The sequence below is a fragment of the Phalacrocorax aristotelis genome, chromosome 2, assembly GCF_949628215.1.
Source record: "Phalacrocorax aristotelis chromosome 2, bGulAri2.1, whole genome shotgun sequence".
In the NCBI taxonomy this organism is placed as follows: domain Eukaryota; kingdom Metazoa; phylum Chordata; class Aves; order Suliformes; family Phalacrocoracidae; genus Phalacrocorax; species Phalacrocorax aristotelis.
This window is the reverse complement of record NC_134277.1, coordinates 20,322,076-20,334,407: the sequence shown is the minus strand read 5'-3', so window position 1 is coordinate 20,334,407 and position 12,332 is coordinate 20,322,076. Positions and strand designations below refer to the sequence as shown.

General features: G+C 36.3%; 1 protein-coding gene across 1 annotated transcript in view; it reads left to right on the top strand.

Annotated features, from left to right (window-relative positions):
* Positions 1 to 211: 211 nt before the first annotated feature.
* ARMC3 (armadillo repeat containing 3) overlaps positions 212 to 12,332 on the top strand; it is a 60,622-nt gene continuing 48,501 nt past the window's right edge. Inside the window, exons 1-3 of the mRNA XM_075082662.1 lie at positions 212 to 293; positions 4,732 to 4,775; positions 8,849 to 8,897. Of these exons, the coding sequence (XP_074938763.1) occupies positions 8,850 to 8,897 (48 nt within the window). The 5' untranslated portion in view covers positions 212 to 293; positions 4,732 to 4,775; position 8,849. The remainder of the gene's footprint in view (positions 294 to 4,731; positions 4,776 to 8,848; positions 8,898 to 12,332) is intronic.

The following is a 12,332-nucleotide window of genomic DNA, read 5'->3' as shown; positions in this document are numbered from 1 at the left end:
CAGAAAAGCAGTGACAATTGCAGGATTTATAGTAAAATTGTAAGATGTAATGACAGCTGAAGTATATCAGAATGAACATAAGTAAAATTTAAAACCAAGCAGAGTAAATCCTGCACTTAGGGGCTCCTGACACTATTTCCTTCTGGAAAGCGGGAGCTTAGGAACTGGTGTCGGCAAAGGTACGGAGGGAGGTGGGAGGGCTAGTTCAGCAGAGGATAACTGTGACCTGTATTTTTAGATGTGAACTGGGAAGCAAGAAACTGCAGTGGACCTGCCCTAAGGAAACTTTAATCGTGAGAAAAAGAATTTTATTTAAAAATCTGAATAGGTAATACGGACAGTGAACCACAGCTAAGATATGTAGAATTTATGTGTGACAGTAACATGAAAGGTATGAGACCTAAAATTGTATGGATAATAGATCAGGGAAAAAAAAAAGAAAAATAATAAAATGTTTAAATGCAGAGGTTTTATCTGAAAGAACACTGACGTGATTAGGCTATCAGGGAGGAAATCTCACAGAATTTATTGATGTTTCAAAGGTTTTGGGGCATCTGCAGACAAGAATTTCAAAACAAAGTATGGATTCACTGGCAGAGGAGCATAATCTGTAGAACAGAACTCTTATTTTATATTCTTATTGCTTATCTGAAATTATCATCTCTATAAAGTATTTTGATATTGTGTTATCTTAACCTATGCAAGACAAACGCATCTGGTTTCTGTTGTTCATTGGCTGTGAGCAAGCTCATTTTCTCACCTTCATTGGTGGAAGCAACACTGTTTTATTTAATTTTTGTGATTTTTATAATGCTGCCATTTTATGATTACTTAATGTTCCGCTTACACAGAGAATGCCAAAATGGGCTTATATGTCCTGTAGTTCCTACTTTTGTTTGCAAACTTGCTACTTCTGTGTTTTTGTCATAAACTGTAACAAATGTCCTTTCTTTTTTTTTTAACTTAACATATTAAAGCATGGTAAACCAGCAGTTAAAATTAAATGATAGGGCTACCCTTGTAGTTTGACATAACCATAAAAGTCATGGATGTCATAGTGACACAGCTGAGGTATTTCTAGTGTTGACAAAGAAGTATGAGTACAGTTTTGTACAAGACAGGAGAGGCTTCTTCTGGGATGCTGTGTTCAGCTGTAGTCATCCATGTTTTCAAGAGGCTGACTTAGAAAAGGCTTATGAGGTTGATGTGGGGCATGAAGAATCACTTTGTGGAGGAAATTAGAGGAGTTCTTTAATGTAACAATGAAAACTGAGTGGGGATATGTTTGGTACCTTCAGATATATCCTGATTCTATATATATAAACATATATAGTCTATATACTATATAGTATGTCTAGAATATAGTAAATATATATATTGTATGATATAAATATTTAGTATAATATATTTTGATACATGCCAGCAAAGTAATTGACAAAGGTTCAAACATGACACGAATACAGTAAACTAGTCATGAATAAATGTAGGCTAAAAATTTAAATTTAAAAAGGTCCCTGGCTGTCTGAGCGATTGGCTTGTGGAAAAGCTTTTTAGTGAGAGAAATGGGAACGAACTACCTAACGGTTTTTAAAATACAGTGGATAGGTATCCGGTGGGATTAACGTGATGTGGTGGCTGTGACGGAGGAGAGGAATGAATCTGATCATTCAGAATGTCTCTTTCAGCCCGATGTCCCTGTGAACCTGACAGAAGGAGGCATTCATTTTAAGACATGTAGATTGGCGCAGGTGGCTAAAAACTTAGGAGTGTCTTTAATTTTTTATTAGTCTTTAAAATGTTTTTCTTTCTAAGGCAGACTGTCTTTGAGTTCTGTATGAAAAGTGCCCTGCTATTATCGCTCAGAGAGTGGTTGGGTAACTACTCTCATTTGTTTTAGATTAAGTCAATTTTTCTTTAGTCTCTTCCTCATGGGATGAGGGATTTCACTGTGCGTCTCAGCGAGACATTTAAAATCACACACATAATTTCTAAAAATCTCCTTCATTCAGGTTGTCACAGCTTGGATTCTCCAAGGATAGATCCTAGGTCTGATGTTATTTAATATGTTCATTATAATTTGGAAATGAGTAATAACATAGGGAAATCAAAATTTTCTGGTGAGAGAAAATAATTTTTGTTAAGTCTGAAGAAGACTGCTAGAAAATTCTGAGAGCTCTTCTGCAGTTAGATGAACTGGTAACACCATGACTGATAAAATTAATTGTTGATGAAAGTGACATAATTTACACTGTTGGGAATATTTGGAACAATATACTCTTAGGTAGTGAACCTAAATTAATTGTGATCAGCTGGGGAAATGACCTGTTTACCATATGTGGATAGCTTAGTGAAAATCTTCACTGAAGAAATTGGGTAAAAATTAATACCCAAAAAGTTATAATGTCACTAGAATAAATCAGTAGTGTTCTAGAATTGATTATGGTATTTCAGGTTAGGTTCATCATAGCTGAGAAAGATTTAACAGTCACAGAGGGACTCTGGGACTAGAAACATATATGTCTGGAAAAGCTATATGGGAAAAATAATTAAGGCAGCTTAGAAAGGTGATAAATCAGAATGTACAGGGAGTTATAAAAGAAAGTAGAAACGATCAAGTCAGGGCATCTTTTAACTGAAGTTGTAATACAAGAACAAGAGGATGTTGTGTTGAATTGAATAACACATTTGAACAGTTTACATATTTTTTAAATCTAAGGAGTAGGTCCTTATACGGTACACCTGACAATTGGACCTGTGCTGTAGCATGTCAGAGTAAGAATGACGAGTAAAAGGATTAAGCTTTTATATGGACAGTAAAAATAGCTGCTATTGTTAGGAAGAATGTAAAAACTTCAGGAGATCTAAACCTTTGTACTTTAGGGAAATAAAAAACCTGTAACAGATGGAGGAAATCTGACTTTTGGGATTGGTTTCATGCATTTATCAGAAGCATTTGGCTCTTACCACTCTGGAGGCAGGATACTGATCTGCCACGGAAGACTGTTCTTACTCATTGAAGGTCATTGAAGGTTTTTTGTGCTGAGGCCTCTTAGTTGTTCCATGATTTGGAAAGAATGCTATCATGTTCTTTAGTTCCCATTACTTTACTTTATTAACGTTCATATACTAGCTTTTACACTGTACAAACTGGAAAATACGTTCTGCCTCTACAGCTTAGGATCTTAACATGACTGAAACACTCCTGACTTCATACACCTCTTACTAGGTGTACCAAACTGTTCTGCTTCAGAAAACAGCAAAATATGGTCCTTGGGCAGTATGAGAAAAAGCACTGCTATCAATCAGAGGCTGTACATGAGTCAAAATGTTATTGCAAATCTCGCATATTTCACAGCATCAGGTTGGGGACTCAAAAACCTGAGAATCTTGGCTTTTGTTAAAAATCTAAGCATCTACCCTTGGGCTTTTGAAAGTAACACTCAGCTGAATGTTAATATGATACCAGAATGCAAATAAAAACTATCAGCGTATCTTAAAACTTCTGAGATTTTAAATCAATAATTGTATATACTTTTTAGCTCACCTGAAATCCCCACCTTTTCTCTCTCATAGCTATTTCCTCAGCCTGGCATCTAACTACAAACTCAATTTGGTTTTAAGGGTATGTCTGCAGGGTACTCCACTCTGCATCTCTCAGTATTTTTTTAATGGTTCTTTTGCTTTGTGCATGTGTAATTTATAAACACATAGATCATTTAAATAATGGAAGCTTTAAATGAACTCTCAGAATATATTTATTTCGTTTATGTTTTTTTTAAATTTTCATTGGGATTAACTTTGTACATCTGGGTCAAAATAGAAAATATTTTCTTGTGTATAGGAACAGATTCTGGTAAAGTTTGATTAGTTAATGTCTCTTGCATAGTAGCTAATTCTTGACTTAATCCTGGTCATTTTTTTCCTAATATACTCATGGACACAGATAAAGCAGTGGGCAGATTCAAAGGTCTTGATTTAATTGGTCTCTCATATAATGTATTATTTTCATATAGCATATATCTTCAGGAACTTCAGGAATATTAAACTGAATATTAAATTGGACCTGGTATCTCTTTTTAACTCTCTTCTTCTGTGAAACCACTTTTTATAATGTCTTAATGCTTGCACTGGCATTACAACACTGGGCAAGGGGAGTCTGTTGAAGAATTTGGAAGAAAGGAAGGAGTTTCAAGATTATTCCACATTGTTCTCTTAATTATGACAAAACTACCTAAGAATGATAAGGCGGATATTTAAGCTGGCATACAAAGGAAATACTAGTTTCTGGCCCCAAGAAAGGAGTGAGGTTGTCTGCTAATGCTACAATTATAATTGCTATATCTTCCTTTTGATTGCATTAGAAGGCAGTAGAACTGGAGTATCCATACAGAAATCAGTTGAACTAATCAATGAAGATGACCAATTCATAGGCAATTTTCACTGTTATCACAGAAAAAAGATTTTTATTTCTGTGAGACAAGAAGAAACAGCAAGACTTCACTTAAACTAAGGTAGACTAAATTGAGATTACGTAATTATCACTTGGAAGGCAAAAAAAATCTCACTTGCATGTCATTTTGGGGAAGAATCTGAAAATCATGGCCAGGCTGTAGTAACACAGCTTCAGACTGTCTTAAAACATGGAGCGGTTAATTTGCAAAGTGGATCACATAATAAATAACTGGTTAGAAGCTATTCTTAAATCCTTCTCTTTGCGCTGCTTTTCCATAGGAGTAATTGCTCTCAGAAGAGACCTTTGATTCCTTGTCTAAGAGGTAAGTTCCACAGCTGGCTGTGTCTTTGACTTACTCCTGTTCTTTGTCTCATGCCTCACTAACGTTAAGTATGTGCAGGGTCCTAGGTTGTTGTGTCAGTTATTTAAGGTTTTAGAAAACAGAAGATGCAAATGGAACAGGTAGTGTTTTCTAAATGCATTGTCCAACTTAAAACTGCAAAATATTATGGTCTTTAAGTATATGCAACAGGACTCTGATAGTATTGATATAAACTGCATAAAGGAAGTGTTTATAAGGATTCAGTATTTTGAACAGAAAAACCACTATAAGACTTTCCTCATATTTCAAAGTATGATTTATAGACTCTTTTTTGTTAAAGCTCACTTGCTATCCATCATCTTGTATTTAAAAAAAAGTATAGTGACTAGAAATAAGTGGTTATCTCAGATTTGCAATCTGAGAAGCTATTCACACTGAGCAGAGAGGTTCCTAGAGCAAGCCAATAAAATGAATTAAGTACAGGGATCATGGCCATCATTATCTTACAATCTAGCACTTGGAATCTGCTCCTCTGGACAGGCACCTGCAACAAATCTTCAAAAAACGAAATAAATTTTCCTTATTTTATTTGATGTGGCAGAGATGCCAGTTCATGATATAACAGCCAAGTGGTTAGAGGGTTCTGCTTTTGAACTAAAAAGTTCACATTTGTGACCTTCCTCAAAATCATTTTCCACTTGTGGGTGAAATGTTCTGGTCACAGGGATGTTACTGGAGATGGGCCTATTCCTTCAGACACTTTTTAAAAAGGCAAGGTGGCTGTGTTTTGTCATATGCCTAGTTCTGTTAATGTTCAGTCTACTGTGATAGTATCTGCCAGACCTAGTCTGGCATGTGGATTCAAGTGGAGAAACAGGGTACTAAGGTTATCTCACTAACTTTAGATGTCAGTGTAAATGTCAATACATGAGCTAGCAACTCTTGACTGTTTTTGGTCCAAGGAAAAAGTAGTTATTTTTAAGGAGCAATTCAGTTTTAGATACCTACTTTAGGATGAATCTGCCTTAAAAGCTTTTGAATATGTTGACTAGATCTCCCATCGATTATCAAGGAGAGCAACTAGCTTAAGCACTGATGCCTAATTTAGTTTAGTGGACACTACTCATAGTCTCTGGATACTGGTTCAACTTAAGATACTCACACTGGGGTAGTTCTCATCCTATGGGAAAGATGGAGGCCCTAATGAAGTTCAGAGTGAAAGAGGGAAGTAAGTGCCTGCCAAGCTTAGGCACCAAGAGGAGCGAGAGCTGAGGGAGAGTGTTGAGGACTGAAGTTTTGGCGTGAGGATTTATTTAGACATAATGACTGTCCTGCCAGCTGAGAGACAACACCTGCTTAGACCACTGCACTGAAGCTGGGTAGGAGCTAAGTAAAGCAGGCTGATTTGTCTACCACTGAAGGCAGTAAATTCCAGGTGAAGGACAGGAAGTAGCACAGAATAACTTCATAGATTGCTGACTGTGCATTGGCTACATCTGTTATGTCGAAGTCCTTTATTACCTTTAGCTCCACATGATTTAAAACAAGCAACCCTTTAATCTCAAAAAACATATGTGGAAAAAGTATGCTCTTATGATTCTAGAAACATGCAGAACATGAAGTAGAGAATATTACTCAAAGGAGAATATTCTTTATTTTGTCTTTAAGAATTAATTAATTACACTTAATTACTAGTTTTTAAATGAATTTTTGGAGGTAACACAAACCCAGCATTTAATCACATTTAAAAATCTAAATCCTGCTAAAAATTTGTTCTAAATATTTAGAATAGTAAACCAAGAATCAGAGATATGTGTACTGTAAACCTACTGAGGAAAAGACAAGATGAAGTTATCATGGAAAGAAAGGGATTTGAATGAGGAGTTCTTTTATGGGTCAGTAGCCTTTCAATACCTGTACACATTGTTTGTCTGTGATAATTAAAATTCAATGCAGAAGACACATTTTTAATTATCAATAAGCCAAAGAATTCCACGTGCATCACTGCCTCAAGTCAGAGAATGACTGCTGAATACAGAGGGCTGTATGGGAACAAAGCTAACACAACATTTGATGGCAGAGTGCATTGAAGTCCAGAATAGTAACTGCAGCAAAGGACAGCCTGAGGGGCATAATCCACAATAAAGTAATTGTCCTGTTCTCTGTGTTTGTTGGTACAGATCATACTGCTTTTTTAATATTACCAAGGAACTAAATATTTCTGAACATGTAGAAAAACGTATGTTTCTTGAAAATATTCTCAAACATTAGATGTATTTATACAGTGTGGAGAAATATTTACAATTAAAGGCTTTAGTTATTCATGGTCTTGGAATATGTATAATTGTTTGAATCTGTGAACATTAATTGTTCAACATTATAAATACTTTTCCATTAATTAACTTTTTTAATTGTTTGGTTTAAACCTAATTAAACTCATTGAGAATTAAAATTGCTTTTTATGAGTTTAGCTTAATTTATATCTGAAATGAATTGAGCTGAACTGAATAATTCTAAATAAGTGTCCATATCTTCATACCAGGATTTAACACAATTTAAGTAACCCAGATTTCCTGAATGTCCGTGTAAATCTGATTCTTGTATGTGAGCACGACGCTTACTTTCCACAGCGACTGCGTAAATGAGAAGGTAGTATGTCCATCATTTTTGTTGAATATGCTGTCAGTAATTTGTCCTTGTGCTTTCTTTTGTGTAAGTTAATTTGTGCCCAGCTGAAGCTGCGCATTCTGAAACACTGAATTCTAGTGTGTGTATATATATGTGTTCATATGTGCATATGCATATATGTACAAGGGTAAAGCAGATTGGAGCTGAGGAATCTTTGATTGTATGGGTCTTCCTCTCAAAATTGTAATTAGTGACCTGCCTATGAAGTTTTACATTTCAGATCCATTTTTAGGGTGTGCTTATCAACTGGTTTCACTACTGCTGCATTACAGTTTGAGAGGCCAGCAGAGGAACAATACCTGAAAAAAAAATCAGAGGGTTCAAGAAGAGCTCCAGATTTTTGTTGAACACAACAAACAATAGCCCTGACTTCTGTAACCAGCCAGGATACAGCTCATATTGCACTAGGAAATAATCTCTTATACCACAGGGTTTAACAGTTAATAATAATGTCAGGATAGTCCTGTCTGAGGGTGAAGGTGTGGTTTCCTTTTGAGAACTGAGGAGTTACTAAGCAATACTAACAGTTCACATCTCACTTTTACACAGTGTTAAAACAAACCTAAGTTTGGCATAACTTGGGTTATGGTCTATGCATAGCTAGTGCTAGTGGGTCATGTTGCTTTTTACTTTTGCCTGTAGCTTAACGGGAAGGCTCCGCTGAAGTTTTCCAAGCCACGTGAAATTAGGTCCACATTGAGGTATTACATCTGTATGCTTCAGAAGCTGCTATTAGATGCAGCTGAGAAGGTCCTCCTGGTTCACATGCACATGTACTAATACAGAAAATGCAGAAGACAGAAGCCGGACTTCATGTAAATACATGTAACTCTCTTAAATCAGTTAAATTTGTACTGTGCAGAACTGTGTCTTAATACCTGCAGACTTGACTTTTGTCTTCTGTGAAATATGAAGAGAATTCAGACTGAATTTGAAACATATTTGCAAGGTAGAACTTATTTGCAGTTGTGTAGAATGTTTGCCAGCATAGAATGTATAGACAAACATGGGGAAATACCCTAATAGGACCTTCAGGTTCATATATGATTTATAGATGCAGCTAAAACTAACTTACAGAAAAGCATGTCTTATGTATTTGTACCACATTACAACTTGAGTCTGTGATGTCTCAGATCTTTCCTTTTAGTTACATATTTTGTTGACGGTTGTATTTTACCAAATGTGTTCAAGTGTTAGAAAGTTTGTTTTGTTTTTCTTTCTGCATAGAAATTATTACATCAAACAGATTTTCAAACTGATTAGGTGGGTCAAAGGACTGAGAATGTCTGTCTTACAAGCTTTCCTAAATCACTGGTAAACTAGTTCCTAAAACACAGAAGGAGGTTTGTTTGTCTGCTTTTTCATTTGTTTGTTTTTGTTTTTAGAATGGGTAAAAAAGTAAAGAAGGAAGAAGAACCTCCACCCAAGGATGTGGTAAGTTTATAAACTGCTATGCGCTATAAAGTAAACATTACACAATTATAGGCCCAGCTCAATCATCCTTACATAGTTCCTTACTCTCCTAGCTTACCCACATTGTTCTAAAAATGTCTTTTAGAGATGATTCTGTTTCTGCTTTTCTTGGACAGCATACAAACCAGAGTGACTGGGCATGTGTAGTTCTTTGTGGAGATTGTTGTCTTTGGCAGGCTTTGCAAATAGTAATGGGTGAAACAATCCAGGCTTCTTTTTATTTGAAGAACAGTATTAGCTTTCCATTTGTAAAAATCAAAGGAGAAAGGAGAAGAGCGACCTGAAATCTGCCTGTCTTTTCAGCTGTGGAGACATTCCCTTTCTTTAAGGCTGAAAGAGTTAAGAGCCTAGATAGATCTGCAGAGTTTTTCACTAAATACAAAATTATACACGTTTTGAACGACAGTATTATGTATTCTGGATCTTTTGCAAGATGTATAGTCTTTAGCAGCAGTTCAGGTTTTTCTGGTATCGTTGGAAGAGCTGAAGCCAAATATGGAATAATGGTGGTAATGTGACTTTATTTTCAAAAGGTAGAGATTAAGGGTCTGACACCAGCACACTTTTCAAGAGTTTCTATAAATTCACAAGGCACAAAAAGACACACACACCCCCAAAATAAAGAGGTTCAAAATATAGGTATTTTTAAAGTTTAATTGGTTTACTCAGAAAGAAGTAGAGGAAATAAGACAGAAACACTGAAAAGAGTATAATATACGTTCTGTGCCAGAAAATAACTAAGTTAATGAAAATCAGAACCTCAAGTCCCACAGAGGAGCATGAAACTGAATGCAAAGTTCAGTACACTGTTTTAAAAAAACAATGGGTTTGTCTGTAAAGAGGGATGGTACTGCAAGAGCTTTTTCAAAGGTCATAGAAGAGTTGATCAGCAAAAACTACATCACAGTTTCAGTATTAAATAAGCATAAATAATTTTGACTAAGACAGTAATAACCAATAGCCATGATGTCACTGAGGCATAGCAATTGATACCAGGTTTTGCCCAACTGTTCTGTGGAAAAATGAACGTTACATACGTAATGCATAAGCTCCAATCAATAGTAAATCTTTATTAAAGCAGTCTTCACATAAAACTTCAACATGAGAGGATAAATTGATCTAAAGCCATTTCTGTATGGAATAACCTAGAAAACCAGGAAGAGACACAAAGAAGGTGTGTGTGGATAGGACTAATTAAAACAGGCCTGAAGAATTAAAGCTAAGTATCTTTGCAGTCTAAAGCATGACAGTAGATTTAAGGTATACAGATGAGCTAATCCCCTTCCAAGGTAATAAAACTTGACTTTTTCAGTAAATATCTAGATAGTCAATAGAAGCAGCACCACAATTTCTAGATCCAAAAGATACCATTAAGAGTTTCTGGAGAAAAGTATGGTACAACCTACTAACTACTACAATAAACTGTAAATAACATTTAAAAACATTTGAAAAAATTAAACTTACAGAAAAGGTCAATAAAACTATTAAAAATGAAAGAACTGGGACGAGTGAAGTCCAGGTGGCATCTGCAGGTTTTGGCTTAGTTTTTACCCTTATTGTACTTCAGGCTAGCATATCTCTTCTAGCAGTTCTATCAGGAGAAAAAAACCTGAACATTGCATAGCAAAACAGTATTAAATATGAAAATAGATCATTGATGAGTTGTAACTCTCAACCAAGAAAATTTTCTAGCTATAAGAATATTATTATAGTGATCATGTAAAATCAAATCTCAAAATTTCACTTGGATATTTCAGATGGCAGGAAATGGGATGCAGGCAAAATAAAAGATGTATTAGCTATTATGTCTGATTGATAATCTGCTTATGAAAATGTCAAATCCAAGAAAAGAAACCTTGAGATAATGTGGACAGGCTTATAAAAGAGGGCCATTGTATAGGTGGAATGCTCTGAGAATATATGGTACTGCAGATGACCCCGAATTTTTATAGATTTCTAGGAACAGGTGGAAAACACACCTCTTATCCTAGCCACTGCTTATATGTTTTAGAAAGTACTCCTGAGGACTCTATTTTCCCTGCCTTTCATAATTTGTCTTCTACTATTATCTGTTCTAAGAATTGGGCTTCTCCAGGAAAAATATTGCTTTGAGCCTCCATCTCTATATGGATGACCTTAGACAGTAATAAAATATGCTAGCTTTGACATAGATAGGAACTTTTCATATGATATCTTCATTAAGTTTGGTCTAGACAATATTACTATTTGATCATCAGCTAGGGCATAGACATTATAATCGAAGCCTAGGATCACTACTAGAGAAAATACTGAGGCATTATCACTGAAAGCAAGCTGTAGATACCTGAGTATTTTTGAAAATGGCTTCATTCACAACACTGATGTTCAAAAGGTGAATTGGCACTGTCAACTCCTGAAATTCAATCTCCACAGAAACACCTTCTTTTGAGCAATTAATGCCTAAATATGAATATGACTTGACTTTAGTAAGGCTTTCAACACTACCTCATAACATTCTCATAGACAAAGTGAGAGGAGTGATTGAGAGACCAGGTGGTTGTGCAGCCATTCAGAGGGACCTCAACAAACTAGAGAAATGGGAAAATGGGAATTTCATTAAGTTCATTAAAGGGAAATGCCAAGTCCTGTGCCTGGGGGAGGAATAACTGGCACAGACTGGGTGATGACCAGCTGGAAAGCAGCTTTATGGGAAAGGACCTGGTGATTCTGGTGGACATTCACCAGCCACGTGCACCTGGGGCAAAGAAAGCTACCAAAATCCTGGGGTGCATTAGGCAGAGTGTTGCCAGCAACTTGAGGGAGGGGACTGTTGTCTTCCACTCATCGTTGGTGAGTGAGACCAGACCTGGAGTGCTGTGTCTAGTTGTGGATTCCCCAGTGCAAGACAGACATGGACTTACTGAAACAAGCCTGCAAAGGCTTGGAGCATTTGTCATATGAGGAAAGACTGAGAGTTGCGGCTGTTTAGTCTTGAGAGAAGTCTTGTCAATGTGTATAAATACCTGATAGGAGGACATAAAGAAGTCAGGCCAGGCTCTTCTCAGTGGTGCCTGCTGAGAGGCAATGGGCATAAAATGAAACCAGGAGGTTCCATTTAAACATAAGAAAAAACCCATCCTCTTTTACTCTAAGAATGATGGAATATGGCACAGGTTGCCCAGAGAGGTTATGGAGTCTCCATGCTTGGAGATATTCAAAATCAGACTGTGCACTGGCCCTGAGCTCTAGCTGACCCTGCTCTGAAGGGAGCAGTTGGACCAGATCATCTCCAGAGGTGCCTTCCAATGTCAGCTGCTTGTGATTCAGTGGAATATCTTGGTTTTGTATTGTTAGTATAGGTGATCAGACAATGACAAAACTGAAACAATTAACATGACCAGGTATATTAACTCTGTT